Source organism: Lissotriton helveticus, chromosome 3_1, assembly GCF_964261635.1.
Source record: "Lissotriton helveticus chromosome 3_1, aLisHel1.1, whole genome shotgun sequence".
Lineage (NCBI taxonomy): Eukaryota > Metazoa > Chordata > Amphibia > Caudata > Salamandridae > Lissotriton > Lissotriton helveticus.
Genome location: NC_136061.1, coordinates 1,959,362,507 through 1,959,390,193, shown reverse-complemented (window position 1 = coordinate 1,959,390,193; position 27,687 = coordinate 1,959,362,507). Strand labels below are relative to the sequence as shown.

At 47.6% G+C, this 27,687-nt stretch overlaps 1 protein-coding gene across 3 annotated transcripts in view; it reads right to left on the bottom strand.

The window, feature by feature from the left end:
• The window catches only part of PIAS1 (protein inhibitor of activated STAT 1), a 906,486-nt gene that overhangs the window by 460,355 nt on the left and 418,444 nt on the right, over positions 1-27,687 (bottom strand). For all 3 annotated transcript variants that reach the window (XM_078683057.1, XM_078683058.1, XM_078683060.1), the window contains exons 5-7: positions 9,039-9,129; positions 5,347-5,481; positions 4,510-4,615 (exon numbers count right to left, since the gene is read on the bottom strand). In XM_078683057.1, coding sequence (XP_078539183.1) covers positions 4,510-4,615; positions 5,347-5,481; positions 9,039-9,129 — 332 coding nt within the window. The remainder of the gene's footprint in view (positions 1-4,509; positions 4,616-5,346; positions 5,482-9,038; positions 9,130-27,687) is intronic.

Genomic DNA, 27,687 nt, shown 5'->3' with positions numbered 1-27,687 from the left:
CGAGAACGTCCTGGGCGCAGACTTCAGCCCGAACCGAAGTACCGTGTACTGATAGTGATTGGTGCCGACTTGAAATCGCAGGAACTTCCTGTGTTTGTGTGCAATGGGCACATGGAAGTATGCATCCTGTAGGTCTATGGCACAAAGCCAGTCTCCCCGTTGCAACTGAGGATAAATCTGATGCAACGACAGCATGCGAAACTTTTCTCTGCGAATCCACTTGTTTGCCTGACGCAAGTCCAGAATGGGCCTGAACTCGTTCTTGTCCTTCTTGCGGACCAGAAAGAACCGGGAGTACAGACCTCTTCCCCTTTGAGACAGAGGCACAGCTTCTATCGCCCTTTTCCTTAACAGAATATCGGCCTCCGCCTGGAGCTCGCGCAGCTGATACTGCGAGCTGACCGGAGGAATCGATGGAGGAGGGCTGATGAACCGAAGACTGTATCCTTTGCAAACAATATTCAGCACCCACTTGTCCTGAGTAATTTTTCTCCACTCTGCCAGAAAAAATTGAACGCTTCCCCCCACCGGAGCGGGTAACGGATGAAGGGGAAGTAACCGCTCAGGGGCGAGATCCGGCCGGGCCTTTGGTCGCGGTAGAGGACTGCTGTCCCCCTCCACACCTCTGACGTTTTTGGAAGGGCCTTCGGAACTGCTGCTGTTGCTGTTGTCCAGAAGACTGTCCTCTTCCTTTCCCCTGCGAGCCGAACCGCCGTTGGAACTGGCGATAAGGATTTTTGTCCTTGGGTTTCTCCAGACCCACAGCCGTCAGGGTTTCAGCCTCGGCCTTCATCCGGGCCATTTCATCGTCGGCATGTTTTCCGAAGAGCGTTGCACCGGAAAACGGCAGATTAGCCACCCGCTGTTGCGCCTCAGGCTTGAGTGACGTAAGCCTGAGCCAAGCATGGCGACGCTGGTTGACCCCGTGACAGTAGCCATGGGCGGCCAACAGCGCTATGTCTGCAGCGGCACTGATGGCCTGGTTGGAAACCAGCATCCCTTCCGAGACAATCTCCAGGAAGTCCTCCCTCCTGTCGCGTGGCACAAGGTCCGCAAACTGTTCCAGGGAGTCCAATAGCGCACGGTTGTACCGCCCTAGCAAAGCCGAATCGCGAGAGACTTTCATAGTGGTGGAAGAAGTCCTACAGGCTTTCCTACCAGCCGAATCAATCCTTGTCCGGTGGCGCTGTGGAGGACGGGGAGGTAGAATGCAACTTCCTGGCCGCCGTCACTATCACCGAGTCGGGCACCGGGTCCACACGTAGGAAGGCCGGGTCCGAGTCAGGGGCACGGTACTTTTTCAGGAGTCTTGAGGGAGCAGCCTTCACCACCGCCGGAGTAAGGAACAGCACTTCCGCCGGTTCGACCAGGCCTGGGGCCAACGGTAGAAGAGGGCGAGACAGGTGCTTCTTGTGAAGCGTCTCGAATATCACGGACGTCGTAGTTGTAGGAGCCGTCACCGTGATACCCAACTTCGCAGCCCCCCTCAGGAGCACCTCCTGGAACGTGCCAATGTCGTCGACCGGGGACACCCTAGTCTCCCGAGAATCCGATAAAGTAGGCGAATAGGAACGGATCCTAGACGATGCCATACGGGATCTGGATCTATGCCTCCTGTGGCGATGTCTAGATCTGGTGGAGGACCCGTGTCGGCTCCTCTATCCGTCTCTCCGCCTGGAGCGCGACCTCGACCTCCTAGGTCTGGGGCGTTCTGCCGGTTTCCCCGGGGCGGACGCCTTGGGCTTGGGCGGTTCCTTAGACTTAGGAGTCTTCTTAGGAGGGGTCGGAAGCCTGGTCAACGAGACCGACCGTGGCACGGGGGTCCCAGGTCCCGTTGGCCGTGGAGGCAGAGGAGGCAACGGAGGAGGGGTGGAAGCCCTCGGAGGTAGACCTCCTGGCAACGGAGGAGGAGGTGGAACAACCTTCTTCGGGGTATGCACCTTCGAGCGCACCGATCCCGGTGACCCGCCATCCTTTCCAGGCTGAGGGGAGCCCCCCACAGTCCTAGGCCTGTCAGCATGACCCCTCGACGCCGAAGAACTGTGACCAGGCGTCGAACGTAGGTCCCTCGACGTCGAGCGCCCCTTCGGCGTCAACCGTCTTCTATGCTTTGGCGTCGAACGGCCTCCATGCCTCGACATCGAGCCCGACCATCTCGACGACGATCCTTTATGTCTCGACGGCGATCTCTTGTGCCTCAACGGCGACCTCGACCGCCTCGACGGCGACCTCTTCGAACGCCTTGACGGCGACCTTGTCCGCCTCGACGGCGACCTCGGCGGCGAGTTCTTCCTCGCCGGAGATCTCTTCTGCCTCGACGGCGACCTCTTCCGTTTCGACGGCGGCCTCGACCACAAGGATCCCCTTGACGACGACGACGATGTCCGGTCCCATCGACGCCGATCACTCGACGTCGAAGACGACGAAGAAATCGTCACTGGGTTCGACGGCGGCCTGTGTAAGTCCCTCGACGTCGACGGACGACGTTTTCTCGACCCAGAGCCCTGGGGAGACTGGGAGGTGCCCGTGGACCTCCCTCTCGACGTCGTGGTCAGTGCTACCGACCCAGACGGAGAATGTGGACGTTTGCTGGACTTCCTGCCCCTGGGGAGCCCCCCAGAGGCCTCAGCATGGGCAGAGGAAGCCCTTCCAGACACACCTTGCGCCTTCAGCCTCCTTTCCTCGAGGCCCTGAAGTCTGATTTTCATTCTGTCCTTCAGGGTCCTGCCAGAGAAGCCTTGACAGATCACACACTCCTCTGGAGCATGGGAAGAGGGCAGGCAGAGGATACACACCTCATGAGGGTCAGACTTTGCCTTCTTCCTGGAGCACTCCGGGCATTTGTCAAATAATACAGGCATATTTGACATCAAAAGAGTGCAAAACACCAAGAAGAAAAGCCTAAGAGTACTTAGAAAGCACTGAAAACGATTTTACAGTGAAAAAAACACCAATAAACCCTTGAAAAGGGAGAGCTCAATGCTCCAGGATCCTGCTTGCAGGAGCCGGAAAAAAGAACTGAAAGTAACTGGGACCTGCAGGGCATTCTGGGATACTGTGAAGTTCTGGAAAGTTCTCTTAAAGGCACAGTATCCTGTTCTGAGCCATATAATGGCAGCCTATGGGGCTGGTCTGTCCAGGTTCTTCTCTCTATCATTCCTGAGGGATTTTGCTGTTAAAGCAAGGGAAATCTGTACAGGCTTTGCTGTTTTGTGGATTTTTGTGGTGGAATTTCTAGTTGAAGTACTGGACAGTGTAGCCTTTTTAGGCTGCATTATCTGTCTTTAAATTCTCTCTTAAGTGTCTGTGCAGTTCTGCATTTTTCGACACTGTAAGAGATTATTTTTGATTGCTCCGGGGTCCACGCACATGGGCGGGACTATTCACTAGATTATGACTATACACAGAGATCCCCTACTACAGAACATGGCATTTGCAATGAATAGCGCCGCCTGAAATTAGCTGCCTGTGTCAAGAGCTACAAGGATGCATTTGCATTGCTATGTCTACTTGTTTCTGGACAGGGAGTAGTTTACAGGCAAGGCCGCTGCTCTGCCCAAGGAAGCATGGTGCCTCTGCTTTGTGCAGAGGGAAAGAAGAGAGGTTGTTTAATGACAGGGTTTGCGCCTCCTGCCTGTCGTTCACCTTGTCCAGGGTAGCCTGCTACGGGTCCTGTAATTAGAAGTGGTCAGGCTGCCGTTTGAGGGAAGGGTGTGTAACAGAAGCCCGTGCTAAGGGAAGGCTCTAGCTGGCAAGAGACGCAAAGGAAAAGGGCATGAAGAGCAGGCATGCTCTCAGCAACTACACAACGCACCAAGGCTCTATGACAAAGCAAGCATACCAGGCATGTTTCACACTAAAGCAGGTATGGCACATTATGTTAACAAGTAGCGACCGCCATTTTTGCTCAATGGCATCGTCCTGCAAGTGGTGTGTGGCCGCCACTGCTGAAGTGCAGGTGCAGGACAGAATGGGATGCAAGAAAGGGCTAGTGTGTCATGCTTAAAGCGCTTAACATCCAAAACAAAAGTACACAAAAAAAACAACGAATTTACCTCAAGCAATCTGAACCAACATACAGCACAATAAAAAAAAAGCATTTTTCTCTGCAGTGTCACAATGCACTTTAAAGCCAGAACGAGTTGCAGGAAATAGTGTGTGTGCCATGGCTGCTACAGCAATGTCGAAAAAGGCATTATCTCAAAAAATTGTGCACGGTAACCATAAATAAAACATACGGAGTAACACATGCAAAAGGGCCATTCCTCATGGGAGGCAACCACATAAGAGAGGCAGGTACTAAGGAGGGACTAATAAGCCTATTAACAAATTAAAAGCCACCATTCACAAAGGAGAGGGACAGAATCCAACTAAAAAGATGGGGGAAAGTGGGCGAAGCTTCTGAATACAGCATGTCTCAAAGAGACAGCGCATGCGCTGCCTAAGGAATTTCATTTAAAACGTAAACAAAGAAAAAGTGAGCGAAGGTAAGTGAATAATCATACATACTCAGTGCTCTTGAATGGTCAGGATTTCGAATTCCTTTTGCTCGCAACCTCTGTAGTAGCACCGCAGAAGACAACTGCTTTACCAGATAGACGGCCATAGAAAAACTCTGCAATGCCAAATAAAATACAAATATCCACTTTTTAATCTAGAATTGTGGTTCACCCTACACAGCGTTAGTTTATTCCTTATGCAACTTATATTTTACACAGTAAACCCAGCCCACAGCAACGAAAGAGGCTTTAAAGTATCATTCACTAACTTATTGAAAAGGATATGCTTAATCAAATCACAAAGCAATTATTTTGTGCATTTTGAAACCTGTGTTATCGCACAGACTTCCAAAATGGTGCAAGGGCAACAGCTCAATGATCTAAATCTAGTTGACTGTTAAGATTCAATAGATTTCCTTTAACTCTAAACCTATGATTCCAGTTCAGAATTTGTGTAATGTTTTTTCAGTAGAATATTCCCACAAAGACACTAAAGTTTAAAGCTGAAGGTCTTACTTACAAACTACTGCCTTAAAAGAATATCACACAAAGTTAAAGAGATATAAAGTCTTAATCTTAGCTTCAGCTACAAGATAAGAAAATGTTAGAGGACCAGAACATGCACATACATGCGGACTACACAAAAGGACAATGAGGCTCTTTTGTTTGCTCACTGCCTGGCAGAAAAATCAAAGGTGCTACTTAGTCTGAAGTTTGGTACACTGTATTTTCACTACGGTCTCACCCCTGTCTGTGCCTGTCCAATCATATCTGGGGATATTAAATTGATGTCAGTGAATGTGCTCTTTTAAAATGTCAAACATTTAACCATACACGAAAGGCTCACCCTTCCGATCTCTGCTGTCCATGACACAACAATTGTGTTGGGAACGGTTGTAGACAAGCGTACAAGTGAGGTAATGTTGATTGGTCGACTTGGCCTCTTTGGTTCAACCCCATTTTTGGTTGGTGGGAGATAGCCCTGGAAGTAAAAAAAAAAAAATGAATGCACGGTTTAATTCAACACAAGAAATGTGCATGGTGCCAACACAAACATTTCAAGGCCTCAGTTACAGGCTGTAAAGATTATATTACTGATAAGATGATAACGCATCTTGTAGCCAATGCATACACTCATGTTTCTGACTAACATTCTCCTTGTGCCCATTTGAAGGTTCCAGAAGGTACTGCTACTCCAATAAAGTACAGCTTTGGTACACCGATATTGGCTGCCACTTTCTCACTTCAGGCAAGCCTCAATAAAGCATCTTATAGTTCTATTTAGTTGAAAATCCTTTAAATGCGCTGACGTATCACCCTTAGCATCGTAAGAAGACTTAGTCATAGATTGATTGTTTGATCATGCTAAATTAAATGATGCAGATTGCCATGGTCCTAGTGCCTTGAATCCTCAATGCCAGTTGAAAGGCTGGTAAGCAGCTAGTTAGTTAGGAATTGGGTATAAGGACCAAAACCAGAAAAGGCAAGTCTGGAGGAACAGTTTGAGTGCCCTCAGTCAATAAGTGCACGCTGCTTAATGGATTGGAATGCCTTTGTTTTGCCATCTCTTGGGTGTAGATGCAGCAGGCATTTCCAAGCTTTTCTTTTGGTGGGGACCCAGAATCTGGCTCAAAGGATAGGATGCAGGCAGTAACATGAATCTGGCGGCAAGCCTATAAAGTGGTATAAGCATAATTTAAGTTGTCATGAGTTGCCCTTCCTTAGCCATCCAGAGTTCATCAAAAGCATCTCTGAAAACCTGTTTTCAGGCATTTTCAAATGGGATTGTGCTAGTTTAGGATTAAAAATCTTTAACTCATAATCATCTATCAGGGTACTTCTGCCATTAGAATTTGGCTTTCAGGAGAACACTTGATACAAGGGCCCGACTGGTATGCAAAAGGGCGCCAGTTTCAAAAGGTGACCTGAGACTAAAGGCACTTTGTAAAAAGTGCATGAATTTTCAATTAGACAGTGTTGCTACAGGAGACAGTAAAGGGGCTATTGTGGACCTTTTATTGACGTTGGAGTATATTCATATGTTCTAGGGGAGGTTAGCGCAAACTATACTGCACTATTCAATCCAGCCATCAGCACAGCTCTTGAGAATTTTGTTCAATGGCCGTTTCTAGAAACGGGAGGATTTCCTGAGCAGCAATGAGCTTTCAAGGGGTGAGCTTGTGACCACCTCACAAATTAGTGATGCAAAAGTTTAAAGCTTAAGATGCCAGATCGATTCTCTCTAGTTATACCATCTCACATTCTAGTACTTACTCTAGCACCAGATACTCAAATTAGGTCTGTAATGATCCAGCCACTTTGGATATGCACTGGGCTTTCTTCAAAGGAGATATCAGGATTCCCTTTTTCATGGTGCCTGGAAATTGCCCTTGTTCATGGATAAAAATATAAAAGGCAAGCTTTTGAAAAAACTCCTTGATACAGGTAGTGGAGTAAGACTCGACTAGTAAATGTAATGCTTTATTCTTACGGGCCAGCATGAAGCAATCAGTATCTTAGAGCAGAGGTGGTAGTGTTAATATCAGTGGGTGCAGCTACAGATATGGAAATGTTGTGGGTTGGTAAATGTTTCCTTAAAGATATGAATACAATGTTTTTGTTTTTTTTAAAGTATGAAAAATGTGGGCCAGAAGGCTGGTCAGTTCACAAAAGACTGACCTCATCTTGGTGTCTTAAAGTATGATTTTTCTACTCACTCGTTGCATCCCATTAGGAGCAATCTGCATATGATCATTCCTCAGTCATTGGCTGGCACCACAGGAATTCTAGTTTCAAGACACTACTTAGACTCAGCAAGTTACATATTCCGTTTAGCGGTTGCTTTGTTTTTGAATTGAGCGTAATCCTTTTTGAGGGTAGCATTTGTCAGCTGTTGCATTTCTATACAGCATGCTTAGGCAATTACCCTAGAGTGTCCAAAAGCTAGAGGGTTTCGTAAGTGAGAAGGGTAGGTTATTTGTGATAAATCGCAGTGAAATATGTTTTTGGACTGAACAGTCAGAACTCTGGCAGAGGGTGAGTGCGATGTGGATTTACTGTTGGGAATTGATACATTACAGTGAAAGTACGGAGGGGTTTGGGAGTGAATTCAATAGAGGTAGCATGGTTTTCAAAAACAAGGATTTGAGTGTGGCCAGCATGTTTGTGGGATCAATAATTATTTTTTCAAGTTAAAAGCGTGCAACCCCTTTACTAGTGTTGTCACTCATTTCCTTCACTGAAATCATGGATTTGAATTCTTTACAACACAGTTTGAATATTTAGCATTAGTTCCCGAATTTATGTCAAGGAAGAACTTGTAAAATAGCAAAGGTGGTACACCACACCATAAGAGAAGAATCAAAAACTATTGTGCAATGGGCCTCCATGCACTTTGTCAAGGGTAGTGACTTCGTTATTGCCAAAGTAGGGGTCACAGAACCAAAAATGAAGCATCTGCTCGGATCTTTTAGGCGGATAGACAAGTGAGTGTTCATTCATGAGCTAGTTTCAGAATGCTGGTCGCTCAATATTCTCAGGGATTTGCATGCAAGAATGGGCCATGGATCTTTTTCTGTTTGTGTCCTGCTCATTGCTTGGTTGAGTGTCTGTATATGGTTGAGCTAGATGGTAAGTGTATGCGATGCATTAGGAATCCTTTCCCCCCTTTTTATTTGTCCCTCATCCCCCAACAATGGTCCTGATCAGTACGTTTACAATATAACAGGCCTGTTCACGTTTTACTGGCAATAAAACAAGGGTCCAAGATCGTACGTCTACCTGTGAATTGGTTACTGATCGATCTATTTGGATTTAGCAGCAAGAGGTTTAAGACTTTTGCGATGATCAGTGACATTCTTTTGGCCAATGAGTGTAAATGCTACTGTGGTGAAGAATGGGGCAATGGCCTGCTTGGGTATTGTGGGCATCTGTTCTTCCAAAACAAAACTACCACGCCCAGAGCCACGCACTCACAGTACACGGCTCTGGGTTGCCATGTTTGGTGAATAAGCCCTTGGTGGAGTTTCTGGATAGGGTAATGGTGGTAGCTTGTGGTCTAGAGCTGTCCCTGTTTAATGGCTGAGTCTAAAAGACCCAGAAAATAACTATAGTCCTTGTATTTGGTGCTTTGAATTGAGATTTATTTGGCAAGAGAATCCCTTTAAATAGTTTTGGCTTGCATTTTTTTTTTAAATCGGACTACATGGCTTACTCAAAATGTGACCTGAAACTGAACACTGCTCCTTCACTGCTGCTGTCAAAGTTTCTATTTTCACCCAGACTTTTCTTTCTTCATGCTGATACATACATTTTCACATCTACTTCTATTACATCTCTACTCTTGTCCTGTAAACCTACTGCAGTCCCATCCTTCTCATGTTACCTTTACATAAAAGATATCTGCATTTACTGTTTCCTTCATTCCACTACTGTATAGTGAAATGATAATCCTTACAAGTTCAAGGTCAGTCCAGACATTTGCTAATATGACCACTGACAGACTCTGGAACACACAGAACTCTAAACTAGAATACTCACTGGAAGATTACATGGCTTCCCGTTCACTTTAACACACAGATTCGGAGGGAAGTGGTCTTCCTGTGGACAACTCGTTTCAGATAAACAAAACCTAACAAAACGGCAAATCAATAGATGAGGTTAGCAATAGTACGGAGCGGGAGCAAACTTTTAAACAACAGTCAAAGTAAACAGTCTAACTTCCCTTTCTACAACTGCAAACCCAGGTCCGGCTATTTTCTTTTTCAGCACTGCAATTGTGTTCTAAATGTATTCACTGCACATACTGGTAACCATGATGAAAGGGGTCAAAGATTTTAATGACCAGGAATTATGTAATTTCTTTAAATCTTAGAATTATACTTCACCGTGTCCGTAATCATATAAATAAAAAAAGCTGGATGTGCAATGAAAACACATTACATACAGGCACAGTTAGGTAATACACATAAAGGACCCCCACTTCGCACCGATTGATTTCAACTAACAAAGTATAAATTTTTAAGATGCAATATAAAAATAATTATAATACATAATGTGCACAGTTTATTCTGTTCCATCGGGTCATTTTAGTTTCTTTCAGATGACAATTACAATTCACATTGATTTCTTGTTTCATTTTCTGAACCCCTTTCAGGCTGAAATATAATACCATGATATTGGATTGTAAGTGATGTCTCGTGCCGTACTTTCATGTAATTCCTATGCACCTCAATACATTAGGCAAATCTGTTTGCATACAATATTCATATCCAAGTTGCACCTGTGCAATGAACAATTATTAGTAAAATCTGAGGGAATATTTTGGTTAAAAATGCATATGTCTGTCTAAGTGTTGTCCTTTAATTTTCTAGGTTGGTTAGTCCTGTGGGAATCCTTCCTCTTTTTCTTCTTTTTTCTTCTTTCTCTTCTCTTTCCTGTCCTCTACTCCCTTTCATCCTTCTATTGCTCTCTCTCTTCTTTCCTCTCTTTTCTTATCCTATTTCCTCCCCTGTCCCCATCTCCATATTTGATAGTGATACGTTTGTTTAGTACCCAGCTAATAGCTTTTCCCTAATTGAATTCTCTACTTTATAACTGGCTACTTTTAATTTTATATGCATTTACCTTGATTATTTCTCAAGTTTAGCCCCTGATTGTATAGCTCTCTTGCATTAGTGTATCACTTGAATTGTATTCTGATCCTTTTACTTTATATCAATTCTTTTTAAATAAAATTTTCTTGAAATAAAAAAAAATGCACAATATTTACAATATCCGTGAACGCACTTCTAAATAGAACCCCCCCCCCCCCCCATCAGACACCTGCCACTTGCCCACACTGCAGCGCTGATCTGGAAACCATTGCACGTCTTTTTTATCTGCAGTGCCTATAACAAGCCTAGATCCAAATGGCTAAAACCAGTCTGTCGCCTACTCGAGACTAGAGGCTATGCCCCAGCGTTAAGAATCTTACAATCTGATCCTAATACAGTACTGGTCTGTGGGGTAGCTAAATTTCTTAGCTGGGCGTGGGTGATCAGACTCAAAGCTATGTGATGAATTTTTCTCTGGCGATCCCTTGTCTTTTTTTTCCTAATTATCCCAAAGCTGTAAATTGTTTAATGCTGTTTTATTTTCTCTTTTTAATTATTTATTAAGTGTTTTAATTAATAACATGAATTGTATTTTTATTGTTCTGTGCTTTTAAGATATTTCTATATCGAATATAAAAAAAAATTAAAAAATTAAAATAAAAAAAAAGGTTACCCACAAAAGTATTTCTCTTGGCACAGGCTTCACTAATCCTCAGCCCTGCCACAATTAATTAATTATTAACTGCAACACTTGGAAGCTTTTAAAGCAATACATAATGTTCTTAGTAGTCAAACCCCTATGTCAAGGGTGTGACTATTAGACAGTTCCAATTTTCCAGACATTTTGTTTTTAGGAGCCCATCACCTGGCATTGCCAAATGTCAAGAAAGCCTATGTTTTAATTCCAACTCAGACCTCAGTCGAAAAATCATTTCAATTGTACTATCACCAAATGTTCTTTGATATATCGACAGGACCAGGATATACATTAAATGTGTTATTAAATGGTTTACTTCACGAAGATGAACAGTTCAGATTTACTAAATCTCATAGTAAAAATCACTTTGCTGTTCTTGATCTAAACATCATTGCAGGGGATTAAGGTTTAACAAAACTGCATTTTAAGAAAACTGATGAGACTGCGCTTCTTCACTTATAGTTTTCATCCATAAACTTTAAACGATTTGCTGCTACGTCTTTCCCCTCCTAGAATGTATGCTAAGCCCCTTTTGGTATTAGGGGTAGTTCACACACATAGGCCTCCACAACTTTCTCCACAAAGGGCACAAAAGGTATACAAGCCAAATTAGCGACCTTTTTCCCCAACATCTTGGGGATTCCAAAGGTAACCAGGGTTTGTGGATACCTCTGGAACAGACTATATATAGATATATATAGCAAAAGTTTTGTTTTTTGGGAAAAATAAGGGGGGGGGGGGGAAACTGCAATTTTTTATTTATGTTTTCCTAAAAATGGCATCAACAAAAGGTTTACTGTGCTAAAGTCACCATTTTCCCAGCTATCATGGACAGGTAGAGCTGAATCAAAAATGATTTTGCTTTTAATCTTAGTTTTGGTATTTTTCAAAGAGGTAGCCCATTTTGCCTAATTTTTGTGCTTTCAACCTTCTTCCAGTTTGTTATGGAAACCAGGGTGAACCTCATGGGTGATCCAAGAAAGTTATAGATTTATGAAAAGTAGACAGAATTCTAAATTCAGCAAAGGGTCATCTATGTACTCTCTCAAGATTTTCCAATAGAAACAAACATGTAAAAAAGTGAAAATGAGTCTGAAACAACCCGCCATTTGGGACATTTTCATTTATAACTTCTTGTGACGATGGGCGATTGTAGGAAGGTTGACCCCTGACTATGGTTGCCCCCAACTTTTTGCCTGGTGTTTTGCTGGTTTTCTGACTTAGTTGACCTGAGGCCCTGCTATTCAGGACCTCAGGCCCACTGCTCTCTCTGTAAAATGGATTCCATGTACCTTAGGTACATATCTAAATTGGATACTGAGCCACCTTATCAGTCCCTGTACAGTGTACCCTAGGTACCCAGGGCATAGGTGTACCCAGGGCCTACCAGGGGCTGCAGCATGTATTATGCCACCCCTGGCTGGCCATCCAAATCTGACACAACTGGCTGCTTGACAGCTGGGGCAAGGTGGTGTAATCACCCTTTGCTTTAGATATAGTATGCCTATATCTAACCCTAAAATGGACACACAGATCTCCTATCAGTCACTCCTATGGCAGGCCTTAACAATCCTGAAGGCAGAGTGCTTGGAATCGTGTGAGATGGTGCTCTAGCATGAGCTGAGCCTGTCTGCGGCTTTCGGGATCCATCCCTTAGCCGTTTCCATGATATCGCATACCATATACTCTTAAGTGCATTATAATCCTCGCGGTTATGTGCCAACTCTGGTATCGCTTTATCCAAACATGTCGAGTAAGGTGTCATACGAATTGGAATACTAACCCCTCGCCAATTCTGGCGACGGGGTTAGCATTCCACCCTTCTAGAGGGACACGACATGCCTGTAACCTATAACCCGGTTGTGAGAAGTTGGCCTGATGTGCAGTGCTCACTATTCTAGTGATCACTATATATCAGTCCAAACAACCCTTATTGATGATTGGTTGTAAGTCAACCTTATAGACCAGCTATCCTAGTAGCATGGATACGAGCAGTCTAAGGCTAAGACTCTAGAGGGCGTGTTAAGCCAGCTGTTTTACCATCACATTACCCCTTGAACACCCAGTGAAAGGACACCACACAAGTGTTATGAAAATAAACAATTTATTAGAATCACAACAACCCTGTACTCTTTATGAGGACAGGGTGCTAAGCACACAACAAAACTCTTACGAAAATACTTTTAAGTTAGCACGTTACACAAATGCCCGAGGGGCACGAAAAACCATATACACTAAAAGTGGAATGCGAATTACTAGCAGGTAAGTAACAGTTCTAATAGGCTTTGGAATCGCTAGGACTGGACTAGGGAATCGTTAGATTACTACTAGGAGGCCCAGGAGACTCGGGTGCAGAGTGTGCACTCTCACGCGGGATGCGGGACAAAGTCTATGGAGGCTAGTAAAGGCAAAGTTAGTGTTCACGGGCGAACCCGACCTGGTAGGAAGAAAATGACAGTGGATCCTGACCCTTGGATCGTGAGGCTATGCTGGGACACCGAAGTGCCGAAGTTACCTAGCCCAGGGGCTGCAGCTGCATAGGCCTGAAAAGACGTCGGGGATCTCGTTGCCGGACCGGGAGCCTGGAAGGAAGAAGTTGCTGGCAGGCGACCAGTGAAGGAAAGTTCGATGGATCCAAGCCTGGATCAAGGAAGAAGAAACCTGAAAGCAGAGGGGACCAAGTTCTTGAATCACTAGCCAGTGATTAAGTGGGCACCAGGATGGCACCGGGCGAAGTCACCGCAGTCAGGTGAGTGGGCGCTGCTGGGCTCTGCAGTCTCTCGGACCAGGAGGCGTTGTCGGCGACCAGGATGGAGGTGCGAGCTGTCCCACGAAGGATGAAGTCGTTGGCGTCGAAGTTACCCAGGATTGGGCAACAAGCCTTGGCTAATTCAAGCCCACGCGGTGGACTCAAAATGGCGTCTTGAGTGGACCAGGAGGGTCCAGGGTGCTCCTCTTCTGGGAGGGAGCAAGGGCCAGTCTGGAGCAACCAGACTAGCAGCAGAAATGTCGTCGGGCGTCGTCAGGGAGGCCACAAGCCAACGGGCTAGTAGCCAAACAACGCGGTGAGCAGCGGAAAGCAGAAGGGCCCCACGCAGATCGTGGAGATGCTGGGGGGCTGCACTTCGGAGCTGGAGCTGCTCAGAGTCGGGGCTTCTCGGACCCCAAAGCACTCACCAGTGGAATACTCGGCGGGCTTGCTGTGCAGAAGTCGTGCAGTCTTGGCGATGGCCGGTCCCTCGAGGTCTCGTCGCACCCACGGTTCTCAGCTGTGCTGTAGAGGTGGGTAGAGGTCAGAGGTGCCAGGGAAGCCGGGTCTCGTCGAGCTGGGCAGTCGGATTCCGGAGGAAGGACGTGCAGCAGACCGCAGTGTTCTGTAGATGGTGCCTGCGGGTGCAGGGTGACTACTCCTTAGTCACAAGGGAGAAATCTTAGGAAGAAGTCTTGAGTTCCTTTCGCAGAAAGTAGTTTCAGGATTCAAAGATGATCTGATTTGGAAGGGGGCCAGTCTCTACCTTTATCCTGTAAAAAGGGGCTGGCACGCGACTAAGTCCTGCCCTATGGGTGGGACTAGGAGGGGGGTGGTTACACCCACTTCCTTGGCGGGCTTTTCCCCAGCACAGGGTCTGGAGTGACCCTGGAACTGGTTCAAGCCGGCCTATGCACAGTGAGCACCGGGGTGCTACTTGCAGTCACCTTCCTCTAAAGCCCTGCCTACCTACAATACACAAAACCCTGTCTGGGACGGTGCTGGCACCGCCCCTGGCAGGAAACCCTTTGTCCTTATCTCCTGCTCTGGGAGGACTCCCAGCAGCAGGAGGGCAGACTTGTGTCTCGGTGGCAGCATCCATTTTGTGGATGCTAAGGCTCTGTCTGACTTTTAACCGGGTTATAGGTTACAGGCATGTCGTGTCCCTCTAGAAGGGTGGAATGCTAACCCCGTCGCCAGAATTGGCGAGGGGTTAGTATTCCAATTCGTATGACACCTTACTCGACATGTTTTGATAAAGCGATACCAGAGTTGGCACATAACCGCGAGGATTATAATGCACTTAAGAGTATATGGTATGCGATATCATGGAAACGGCTAAGGGATGGATCCCGAAAGCCGCAGACAGGCTCAGCTCATGCTAGAGCACCATCTCACACGATTCCAAGCACTCTGCCTTCAGGATTGTTAAGGCCTGCCATAGGAGTGACTGATAGGAGATCTGTGTGTCCATTTTAGGGTTAGATATAGGTATACTATATCTAAAGCAAAGGGTGTGTACACCACCTTGCCCCAGCTGTCGTGCAGCCAGTTGTGTCAGTTTTAGTTAGTCAATCCAGGGGTGGCACAATACATGCTTCAGCCCCTGGGAGACTTCTGGGTGCACCTCAGCCCTGGGTACAGGGACTTGGAGAGGGCCCAGTGCCAATTCAGTACCTGAGTACAATTTGGATAGAGAGAACAGCTAGGCTGTGGGTCTGATTAGCAGGCCCACAGCCAGGGAAAGTCGTAAACCAGTGCAGCAAAAAGCAAAAATCTGGGTGATCATAGGATTGCAGACCCTACTCTCCTACATGACCCCCCCCCCCAAACTTTGGGACAATAAACTAACCTTGACCAGGTGAGTCTTCTTGCTCTAAGTGGAAATACCTGGAGAGCCCATCAGCATTGCTGTGATCAGTCCCAGGTCTATGCTCCACTGTAAAATCCATCCCCTGTAGGGAAATGGACCACCTAAGCAGTTTGGGGTTTTCACCCTTCATCTGATTTAGCCACAAGAGGGGCTTATGGTCTGTCTGAATGGTGAAGTGAGTGCCAAACAAGTAGGCCCTCAGCTTCTTCAGGGCCCAGACCACAGCAAAGGCCTCCCTCTCAATAGCTGACCAATTTTTCTCTCTGGGTGTCAACCTCCTACTAATGAAAGCAATAGGCTGATCATTACCATCAAAATTCAGTTGAGACAGAACAGCTCCCACACCCAACTCAGAAGCATCTGTTTGGACAATGAATGGCTTGGAGTAATCTGGACTCTTGAGGATAGGTGCTGTGCACATGGCCTGCTTTAGGTCATTGAATGCTTTCTGACAGCTTGCTGTCCACTGAACTTTCTTTGGCATCTTTTTGCTTGTCAGGTCATTAAGGGGGGTCACTATGGACCCATAATTTCTGACAAACTTCCTATAGTACCCAGTCAGGCCCAAGAAAGCTCGAACCTGAGTCTGGGTGATTGGAGGAGTCCAGTCCTTGATGGCCTGTATCTTACTCTCCAGTGGCTGAACCTGGCCTCCACCTACAAGGTGGCCCAGGTATACAACCTGTGACTGCCCTATCTGGCACTTTGTGGCCTTGATAGTGAGGCCTGCCTTTTGCAGGGCCTCTAACACTTTCCTCAGGTGGACCAGGTGATCCTCCCAGGTGGAGCTAAAGACAGCAATATCGTCAAGATAAGCTGCACAGAAGTCATCCAGCCCAGTGAGGACTTGATTCACCAACCTTTGGAAGGTGGCAGGTGCATTTTTCAGTCCAAAGGGCATTACCACAAATTGATAATGCCCTCCAGGGGTAGAAAATGCTGTCTTAGGTTTGGCTTCCTCAGCTAACCTGATTTGCCAATACCCAGCTGTCAAATCAAATGTGCTTAAGAAGTTGGCAGAAGCCAATCTATCTATAAGCTCATCTGCTCTTGGTATTGGGTGGGCATCAGTCTTAGTGACTGCATTGAGGCCTCTGTAGTCTACGCAAAACCTCATCTCTCTCTTACCACCCTGGGTGTGAGGCTTTGGCACTAGAACTACTGGGCTAGCCCAAGGGCTATCTGAGGGCTCAATGACTCCCAGTTCCAACATTTTCTGCACTTCAGTTTTGATGCAGTCTCTAACATGATCAGGCTGCCTGTAGATTTTACTCTTGACAGGCAGACTGTCTCCAGTGTCAACATCATGGGTGCACCAATCAGTTTGGCTGGGTGTCAGAGAGAACATATGTCGAAAGGATTGCAGAACTTGCCTGCAATCCTGTTGCTGATGTTCAGTGAGGCTGCCACAAAAGACAACACCATCAACTGACCCATCATCAGGATTCTGAGTGAGCAGGTCTGGGAGAGGGTCACTCTCTTCCTCCTGTCCCTCATCTGTGGCCATGAGCAAGCTCATGTCCTTCCTGTCAACATATGCTTTGAGCCTGTTAACATGGAGCACTCTGAGAGGGCTCCTGGGAGTTCCAAGGTCCACCAAGTAGGTAACCTCTCCCTTTTGCTCAATGATGGTGTGGGGCCCAGACCATTTGTCTTTCAGAGCTGCTGGGGCCACTGGCTCCAGCACCCACACCTTCTGTCCTGGCTGGTACACAGTCAGTACAGCCTTTTGGTCATGCCAAGCTTTTTGAAGTTCCTGGCTGGCCTCAAGGTTTTTAGATGCCTTCTCCATATACTCAGCCATCCTGGAGCGGAGACCAAGTACATAGTCCACTATGTTGGTTGCAGGCTTTTTGAGAGGTCTCTCCCATCCTTCCTTCACCAAACACAGGGGTCCTCTTACAGGATGCCCATACAGAAGCTCAAAAGGGCTGTAACCAACCCCCTTCTGTGGGACCTCTCTGTAAGCAAACAGGAGGCAGGGGATCAGGACATCCCATCTTCTCCTAAGAGGTTCAGGTAGTCCATGAATCATCCCTTTCAGGGTCCTGTTGAATCTCTCAACAAGCCCATTGCATTGTGGATGATAGGGTGTGGTGAACTTGTAGTTCACACCACACTCCTTCCACATGGCAGTCAGATATCCTGACATGAAGTTTGTACCTCTGTCAGAAACGACCTCCTTAGGGAAACCCACTCTGGAGAACACTCCAACTAGGGCTCTTGCCACTACAGGGGCTGTAGTGGTCCTAAGGGGAATAGCCTCAGGATACCTGGTGGCATGGTCCACCACCACCAGTATAAACTTGTGTCCTGATGCTGTCTGGGGTTCCATTGGACCAACAATGTCAATCCCCACTCTTTCAAAGGGAACCCCCACCACAGGTAGTGGTATGAGGGGGGCCTTTGTTGTGCCACCTGACTTGCCACTGGCTTGGCAAGTGACACATGAGCGACAAAACTCCTTGGTATTCTCATTCATATGGGGCCAGTGAAAGTGTGAGACAAGCCTGTCCCAAGTCTTTGTCTGACCTAAATGACCTGCAAGGGGAATCTCATGGGCCAAGGTGAGAAGGAAACCTCTCAGAGACAAGGGGATGACCAGCCTCCTGGTTGCACCAGGCTTGGGGTCTCTTGACTCAGAGTACAGGAGTCCATCTTCCCAGTATACCCTGTGGGCACCTGTGGCATTCCCTGCAGCCTCAGCAGCAGCCTGCTGTCTGAGGGGTTCAAGGGAAGGGCAGCTCAACTGTTCCTTCCCCAGGTCTGCTCTGGAGGGTCCCCCTGAGCCCAGAAACTCAACTTGATCAAGTTCAAGCTCTTTAGGCTCAGTTTCCCTCAGCTCTGCTAGATCAGCCTCCTCAGAGACTTGATCCTCAACCTGGGGCAAGGGGGAAGGCAAAGCCTTACCCTTACTGCTCTTCTTCTTGGGAGGTGTCTGGTCCATAATTTCAGGATCCAGCACCTGTTCAGTGGGGCATCTTCTGGCCTGTGACCTAGTCACAGCAAGCACATGTGCTGGCAAGCCTAACATCTCCATGTGAGTCCTCTGCTCCACTTCTGACCATTGTGATGACTCCAAATCATTGCCCAACAAACAATCAACTGGGAGGTCTGAACTGACTACAACTTTCTTTTGTCCCTTCACTCCACCCCAGGAGAAAGCTACAATTGCCACACTATGACTAGTAGTGACATTGCTGGCATTGGTCACCAGGAAATCAGTACCTGGCATGATCTGTCCAGGGTCCACAAAGTTAGGTGTCACCATGGTGACACTGGCACAAGTGTCCCTATAGGCCTGAGCCATTTTGCCATTAATTAAAGGTGTCTGCCTGTATTTGCCCAAAGTATTGGGACTTATTTCAGGGGACATATCCATATCCCCTGTACAGACAAGGACAGCCTGAGTGAGTGTGCCAACTAAGTTGTCAGACCCCTCAGTACCCAAGGTTAACCCAACTAATGCCTTGGGAGTGACACTACCACTACTGACTGTACTAGGGGGTGCAGTTGCTTTAGGAGCTGTAGTGGCAGGAGTTTGTCCTCCTCCTCTTTTGGTGCACTCACTAAACCAGTGAGATTTACTTTTGCAGTACTGGCACCACCTTTTGGACTGGCCTTCTTGAGTCTTCTTCTTCTGGGAAGCCTGACCCCCACCCTCTTTGGTTTGTTGGGGACCTGGTGAAGACTTCTGGTCATTTTGCTCATTCTTAACATTACCCTTCTGGTCTGCTTTCTTCTGACCACCCTGGTTCTGGTTCTGGTTCTGCTTGATCCTTGTCCTGACCCATTTGTCTGCCTTCTTTCCCAATTCTTGGGGAGAGGTCAGATCTGAATCAACAAGGTGCTGGTGCAGCAACTGGTTCTGACAATTGTTCAAAATTTGTTCTCTCATCATTAGATTATACAATCCTGTGTAATCTGTAACCTTGCTACCCAGCAACCAGCCCTCCAAAGCCTTAGTGGCACAATCCACAAAATCAGACCAGTCCTGAGACTGAGTTTTCTGGGTGTCTCTGAACAGCAACCTGTACTGCTCAGTGGTTAAACCAAACCCATCAACCAGTGTATTCTTCAGGACCTGGTAATTGTTAGCATCCTCCACTCTTGTAGTGAGGAGCTTATCTCTACCTTTACCATCAAAGGAGAGCCACAGTATAGCTGCCCACTGACTCTGGGGAATGTTCTGCACAGTGCAGGCCCTCTCCAGAGCAGCCATCCATTTCTGGATGTCATCCCCTTGCTTAAAGGGGGGCACTATTTTAGTCAGGTGTTTAGTATCTAAACCCTTCTCTCTATCTCTTGGGAGATTGCTGCCACCAGTGGGAGCTAGCCCACTCATCTGCTGCTCTCTTGCCAGGGCAAGCTTCTCTTTGGCCAGGGCAATTTCTTCCCTTTCAATCCTCAGTTCAGCTTGTCTCATCCTAGCTTCATGCTCCTTTCTCTGAGGGGAAGTAAATCTCCTCTGTGGAGGATTCCTTCTCCCCTGAGAAGAGGCATTAGAGTGCAGAGATCTATTGGAGTCCCTAGAAAGAGATCTATCTCTCCTAACTCCAAGGTTAGGCCCACTTCGGGTCAGTACTGGGGGGCCCCCAGATCCTAGCCCAAGTAAGTCTAAGTTGGTCCTAGTTAGCCTTCTGACTACCTCAAGACCCTTGTCTACCTCATCCCCAGAGAGTACCTCCTCATCCTCCTCCTCAACTGCTGAATCAGTGTTGGGGAGGTCTGGATCCCCAGAGGTTCCCTCTAAGGCTGGCATGCTCTCATGTAACTGAGAGAGCTTTCTGGCATCATATGTCTCTAAGAGACCTATCAGAAAGGGTAGGGTGGGGTTAGACCCCTGTTTCAGTTTCCTGGAGACACAGAGTTGCCTCATCTCCTGAAAATTGAGAGCTGCATATCTTGAAGTGACCTGTGGAGGGTCAACACTGACCAGGGGAGTCTCAGCAGAGTCCCCCTGAGTCGACATGCTTTTCTAGTGAGGTGTAAGTGGTGCACTTACCTACACTATATGTTTGCCTACTGATCCCTTGCTAGAGTTGTAGTTTAGGGTGTGCTAGGCCCTAGGAGCTACAACAGCTGGTTCAGTAGAACTCAGAGTATTTTAAGCTAAGTTATATGTACCTTTAGTACTTATGTGATCTTTCACAAGATATTCTTAGGGCATGTGTGGTAAAACAACAGCAAGCTCAAATCCCAACCGCTGCTCACCAATGTGAGAAGTTGGCCTGATGTGCAGTGCTCACTATTCTAGTGATCACTATATATCAGTCCAAACAACCCTTATTGATGATTGGTTGTAAGTCAACCTTATAGACCAGCTATCCTAGTAGCATGGATACGAGCAGTCTAAGGCTAAGACTCTAGAGGGCGTGTTAAGCCAGCTGTTTTACCATCACATTACCCCTTGAACACCCAGTGAAAGGACACCACACAAGTGTTATGAAAATAAACAATTTATTAGAATCACAACAACCCTGTACTCTTTATGAGGACAGGGTGCTAAGCACACAACAAAACTCTTACGAAAATACTTTTAAGTTAGCACGTTACACAAATGCCCGAGGGGCACGAAAAACCATATACACTAAAAGTGGAATGCGAATTACTAGCAGGTAAGTAACAGTTCTAATAGGCTTTGGAATCGCTAGGACTGGACTAGGGAATCGTTAGATTACTACTAGGAGGCCCAGGAGACTCGGGTGCAGAGTGTGCACTCTCACGCGGGATGCGGGACAAAGTCTATGGAGGCTAGTAAAGGCAAAGTTAGTGTTCACGGGCGAACCCGACCTGGTAGGAAGAAAATGACAGTGGATCCTGACCCTTGGATCGTGAGGCTATGCTGGGACACCGAAGTGCCGAAGTTACCTAGCCCAGGGGCTGCAGCTGCATAGGCCTGAAAAGACGTCGGGGATCTCGTTGCCGGACCGGGAGCCTGGAAGGAAGAAGTTGCTGGCAGGCGACCAGTGAAGGAAAGTTCGATGGATCCAAGCCTGGATCAAGGAAGAAGAAACCTGAAAGCAGAGGGGACCAAGTTCTTGAATCACTAGCCAGTGATTAAGTGGGCACCAGGATGGCACCGGGCGAAGTCACCGCAGTCAGGTGAGTGGGCGCTGCTGGGCTCTGCAGTCTCTCGGACCAGGAGGCGTTGTCGGCGACCAGGATGGAGGTGCGAGCTGTCCCACGAAGGATGAAGTCGTTGGCGTCGAAGTTACCCAGGATTGGGCAACAAGCCTTGGCTAATTCAAGCCCACGCGGTGGACTCAAAATGGCGTCTTGAGTGGACCAGGAGGGTCCAGGGTGCTCCTCTTCTGGGAGGGAGCAAGGGCCAGTCTGGAGCAACCAGACTAGCAGCAGAAATGTCGTCGGGCGTCGTCAGGGAGGCCACAAGCCAACGGGCTAGTAGCCAAACAACGCGGTGAGCAGCGGAAAGCAGAAGGGCCCCACGCAGATCGTGGAGATGCTGGGGGGCTGCACTTCGGAGCTGGAGCTGCTCAGAGTCGGGGCTTCTCGGACCCCAAAGCACTCACCAGTGGAATACTCGGCGGGCTTGCTGTGCAGAAGTCGTGCAGTCTTGGCGATGGCCGGTCCCTCGAGGTCTCGTCGCACCCACGGTTCTCAGCTGTGCTGTAGAGGTGGGTAGAGGTCAGAGGTGCCAGGGAAGCCGGGTCTCGTCGAGCTGGGCAGTCGGATTCCGGAGGAAGGACGTGCAGCAGACCGCAGTGTTCTGTAGATGGTGCCTGCGGGTGCAGGGTGACTACTCCTTAGTCACAAGGGAGAAATCTTAGGAAGAAGTCTTGAGTTCCTTTCGCAGAAAGTAGTTTCAGGATTCAAAGATGATCTGATTTGGAAGGGGGCCAGTCTCTACCTTTATCCTGTAAAAAGGGGCTGGCACGCGACTAAGTCCTGCCCTATGGGTGGGACTAGGAGGGGGGTGGTTACACCCACTTCCTTGGCGGGCTTTTCCCCAGCACAGGGTCTGGAGTGACCCTGGAACTGGTTCAAGCCGGCCTATGCACAGTGAGCACCGGGGTGCTACTTGCAGTCACCTTCCTCTAAAGCCCTGCCTACCTACAATACACAAAACCCTGTCTGGGACGGTGCTGGCACCGCCCCTGGCAGGAAACCCTTTGTCCTTATCTCCTGCTCTGGGAGGACTCCCAGCAGCAGGAGGGCAGACTTGTGTCTCGGTGGCAGCATCCATTTTGTGGATGCTAAGGCTCTGTCTGACTTTTAACCGGGTTATAGGTTACAGGCATGTCGTGTCCCTCTAGAAGGGTGGAATGCTAACCCCGTCGCCAGAATTGGCGAGGGGTTAGTATTCCAATTCGTATGACACCTTACTCGACATGTTTTGATAAAGCGATACCAGAGTTGGCACATAACCGCGAGGATTATAATGCACTTAAGAGTATATGGTATGCGATATCATGGAAACGGCTAAGGGATGGATCCCGAAAGCCGCAGACAGGCTCAGCTCATGCTAGAGCACCATCTCACACGATTCCAAGCACTCTGCCTTCAGGATTGTTAAGGCCTGCCATAGGAGTGACTGATAGGAGATCTGTGTGTCCATTTTAGGGTTAGATATAGGTATACTATATCTAAAGCAAAGGGTGTGTACACCACCTTGCCCCAGCTGTCGTGCAGCCAGTTGTGTCAGTTTTAGTTAGTCAATCCAGGGGTGGCACAATACATGCTTCAGCCCCTGGGAGACTTCTGGGTGCACCTCAGCCCTGGGTACAGGGACTTGGAGAGGGCCCAGTGCCAATTCAGTACCTGAGTACAATTTGGATAGAGAGAACAGCTAGGCTGTGGGTCTGATTAGCAGGCCCACAGCCAGGGAAAGTCGTAAACCAGTGCAGCAAAAAGCAAAAATCTGGGTGATCATAGGATTGCAGACCCTACTCTCCTACACCGGTTAAAAGTCAGACAGAGCCTTAGCATCCACAAAATGGATGCTGCCACCGAGACACAAGTCTGCCCTCCTGCTGCTGGGAGTCCTCCCAGAGCAGGAGATAAGGACAAAGGGTTTCCTGCCAGGGGCGGTGCCAGCACCGTCCCAGACAGGGTTTTGTGTATTGTAGGTAGGCAGGGCTTTAGAGGAAGGTGACTGCACGTGGCACCCCGGTGCTCACTGTGCATAGGCTGGCTGGAACCAGTTCCAGGGTCACTCCAGACCCTGTGCTGGGGAAAAGCCCGCCAAGGAAGTGGGTGTAACCACCCCCCTCCCAGTCCCACCCATAGGGCAGGACTTAGTCGCGTGCCAGCCCCTTTTTACAGGATAAAGGTAGAGACTGGCCCCCTTCCAAATCAGATCATCTTTGAATCCTGAAACTACTTTCCACGAAAGGAACTCAAGACTTCTTCCTAAGATTTCTCCCTTGTGACTAAGGAGTAGTCACCCTGCATCCGCAGGCACCATCTAAGAACACTGCGGTCTGCTGCAAGTCTCCCCTCCGGATCAAGACTGCCCAGCTCGACGAGAACCGGCTTCCCTGGCACCTCTGACCTCTACCTGCATCATCAGTCACGCTGAGATTCGTGGGTGTGACGAGACCTCGAGGGACCGGCCATCTTCAAGACTGCACGACTTCTTTCCAGCAAGCCCGCCGAGTAATCTACTGGTGAGTGCTTTGGGGTCCGAGAAGCCCCGACTCTGAGCAGCTCCAGCTCCGAAGTGCAGCCCCCCAGCATCTCCACGATCTGCGTGGGGCCCTTCTGCTTTCCGCTGCTCACCGCGTTGTTTGGCTACTAGCCCGTTGGCTTGTGGCCTTCCTGACGACGCCCGACGACATTTCTGCTGCTGATCTGGTTGCTCCAGACTGGCCCTTGCTCCCTTCCAGAAGAGGAGCACCCCGGACCCTCCTGGTCCACTCAAGACGCCATTTTGAGTCCACCGCGTGGGCTTGAATTAGCCAAGGCTTGTTGCCCACTCCTGGGTAACTTCGACGCCGACGACTTCATCCTTCGTGGGACAGCTCGCACCTCCATCCTGGTCGCCGACAACGCCTCCTGGTCCGAGAGACTGCAGAGCCCAGCAGCGCCCACTCACCTGACTGCGGTGACTTCGCCCGGTGCCATCCTGGTGCCCACTTAATCACTGGCTAGTGATTCAAGAACTTGGTCCCCTCTGCTTTCAGGTTTTCTTCTTCCGTGATCCAGGCTTGGATCCATCGAACTTTTCTTCACTGGTCGCCTGCCAGCAACTTCTTCCTTCCAGGCTCCTGGTCCGGCAACGAGATCCCCGACGTCTTTTCAGACCTATGCAGCTGCAGCCCCTGGGCTAGGTAACTTCGGCACTCCGGTGTCCCAGCATAGCCTCACTATCCAAGGGTCAGGATCCACTGTCGTTTTCTCCCTACCAGGTCGGGTTCGCCCGTGAACACTAACTTTGTGAATTCTAGCTTCCATAGACTTTGTCCCGCATCCCGCGTGAGAGTGCACACTCTGCACCCGAGTCCCCTGGGCCTCCTAGTAGTAATCTAACGATTCCCTAGTCCAGTCCTAGCGATTCCAAAGCCTATTAGAACTGTTACTTACCTGCTAGTAATTCGCATTCCACTTTTAGCGTATATGGTTTTTCGTGCCCCTCGGGCATTTGTGTAACGTGCTAACTTAAAAGTATTTTCGTAAGAGTTTTGTTGTGTGCTTAGCTCCCTGTCTCATAAAGAGCCAGGGTAGTCTTGTTATAAATAAATACACTGTTTATTTTCATAACAACTTGTGTGGTGTCCTTTCACTGGGTGTTCAAGGGGTAATGTGATGGTGAAACAGCTGGCTTAACACGCCCTCTAGAGTCTTAGCCTTAGACTGCTCGTATCCATGCTACTAGGATAGCTGGTCTATAAGGTTGACTTACAACCAATCATCAATAAGGGTTGTTTGGACTGATATATAGTGATCACTAGAATAGTGAGCACTGCACATCAGGCCAACTTCTCACAGCGATTAACTAAAGCAATATACCATTAGGTCCACTAGACCCTTCTGGTAGCAGGGATATATAGGGTTTGTAGGTTACCCAAGAACCTGAGGTACCCAGAGCCAACAACTGAACTGCACCTTACAAGGGGCTTTCATTGTCTAACACGTATAGAGCAATTCATATAGGGAAAAATAAACAGTGAAAAACGGATTTCAAAGAAGCTATATGTTACTTACCATGTAAGCATCTATTCGTAGACTGTAGTGCCGTAGATTCATATGCTTAGTATACTCCGGCCATCTAGTGTTGGACTCGGACGTTTGCAAATTGTTTTTCTTCTAAGATGTTTTTCGAGTCATGTGGAATAGTGACTGACTGTAGTCTGTGTTGCGCATGATCTTCGGCTCTTTTGTTAGATTGTTTTTAGCTCTTCGGGTGAGCCTTTCCTCTGTGTTTATGAGGAGGCAGCTGCAGCACCTCACGAGTCACACGTTTCACAGTACAGAGGGCTGAAGGGACCAGTTTTTCATGTGCTATCTGTCTCCCGGAGGCAGCAGGAGAAGCTTTGGCAGCATTCACGGAAGCCCAGAGAATGACACAGGCAACAGGAGCAGCTCTGCAAAACCACTCCCAGCAGCGAGCTTGCACTCTCAACAGTAGTTTATTTAGCAGCATGTTACTGTTTGGACCGTTCCTAACGTTTCTATTTTGTTACCGTCTTGCAGCAGCCACAAATTATTCTTTAAGTTTGTTTTCATCAGGGTTGTTACCAGGGCAGTTACCCCTGCATTTTGTAATATGCTTGGGCTTTCAAACATAAAGAACAAGCATTTGCAGTGCACTAGGTCTAGCATTTGGGAGAGTTTGAGCTATTGGCATTGTAAATGACAATGCGTTTTATTTACGTGTTGTTTTTTAAACATAAATAAAAGGCATTGTCATTTACAATGCCACTAGCTTAAACTCTGGCAAACGCGGGACGTTTTGCATTGGAAATGCTCATTATGTGTGGGGTGAGGTCTTGAAGTTATATGTAGTGATCGCTTTGCCGACAGCAAGTCTGAATATATCTATTCATCCGGTTATTCCTGCTGTGGATATAGAGGAACCTTGCTGTGATTTTGCAAATGCGACAGAGTTGTTACTTTTTACAAAAAGGTTTAATTCTCTATGAAATGCATTAATGCTCTTTTAACATCTAATGTGTGCAGAGCTCCCTCTGCTATTAAATCCGGTTTAGGGAAGAAAACCAGTAGCTCTACTGTTTGGTTTGCATGAAAAGCAGATAACACTTGAGGAAGGAATCTTGAGTTAGTACGAAGTACTCATTTTGATGGATGGATTTGGGAGAGAGGTTCCTCCAATGTAAGCGCTTGGATTTCGCTTATTCTTGTAAGGGATGTGATAACTACCAAAAAGGCTGTGTTCCATGTGAGGAACTGGAGATCACAGGAATGAAGTGGCTCAAAGGGTAGTCCCCATGAGTCTAGTAAGAACAATAATAAGGTTCTAGACTGGTGTTGGTGAGGTGGAAGTTGGAATGATTCTGTTTAGGATTTCCATAAATACTTTGATTAGTGGAACTTTAAACAGTGACACATGTCTGTTTTGCAACTAAGCAGCTAGAGCTGATGAACGTAGTCTAATTCATGTATATGCAAGCCCTGCTTGCTGTAAATAAAAGAGTTAACCAATGAGGTCTTGTACTGTTGGCGATAGCGGTTGGATTTGTTTGCTTGAACATAATGTACAAATCTTTTCAACTTCGCTGCATAATGCGCTCGCGTAGTTTGTCGATGTGCTTGTTTTAGAATGTCTTTGCATTTTTGTAGAAGATGAAGGTGTCCAAATTCTAAGACCTCCAGAGCTAAATCGCCAGATTGAGTTGTGTGGGATTTGTATGTATTACCTCCAGTGTTCCGAAGTTAGAAAATGTGGCCATAGAGGTAATGTCTCATGTGACACTACAGAAAGTTGTAGTAGGGTTGTGAGCATGCTTGGCACACCCATGTTGGGGCTGTCATGATTAATGTGAGGGATGTTTGTGGTTGCTTTTGACCCATGTAAGCAGATATACCAGACCAGTTGATTCATAGCACCTTTCCCTTGGATTGGATGGGGGGTGGCGGGGTAGGAAACCTGAAGGCGAAGCTTTGGCATTTTACGTTCTGTTGCAAACCGGTCTATCTCTGGGGTCCCCCACCATTTGAAGAATGAGTGGACAAGTGTTATGTCAATTTCCCACTTGTGTCCCTGCTGGTACGTTCTGCTGAACATATCTGGGAAGATGTTGTTGACCCCTGGTGAGTATTCTGCTAGGAGGTGGATTTTTGATGTATGGCCC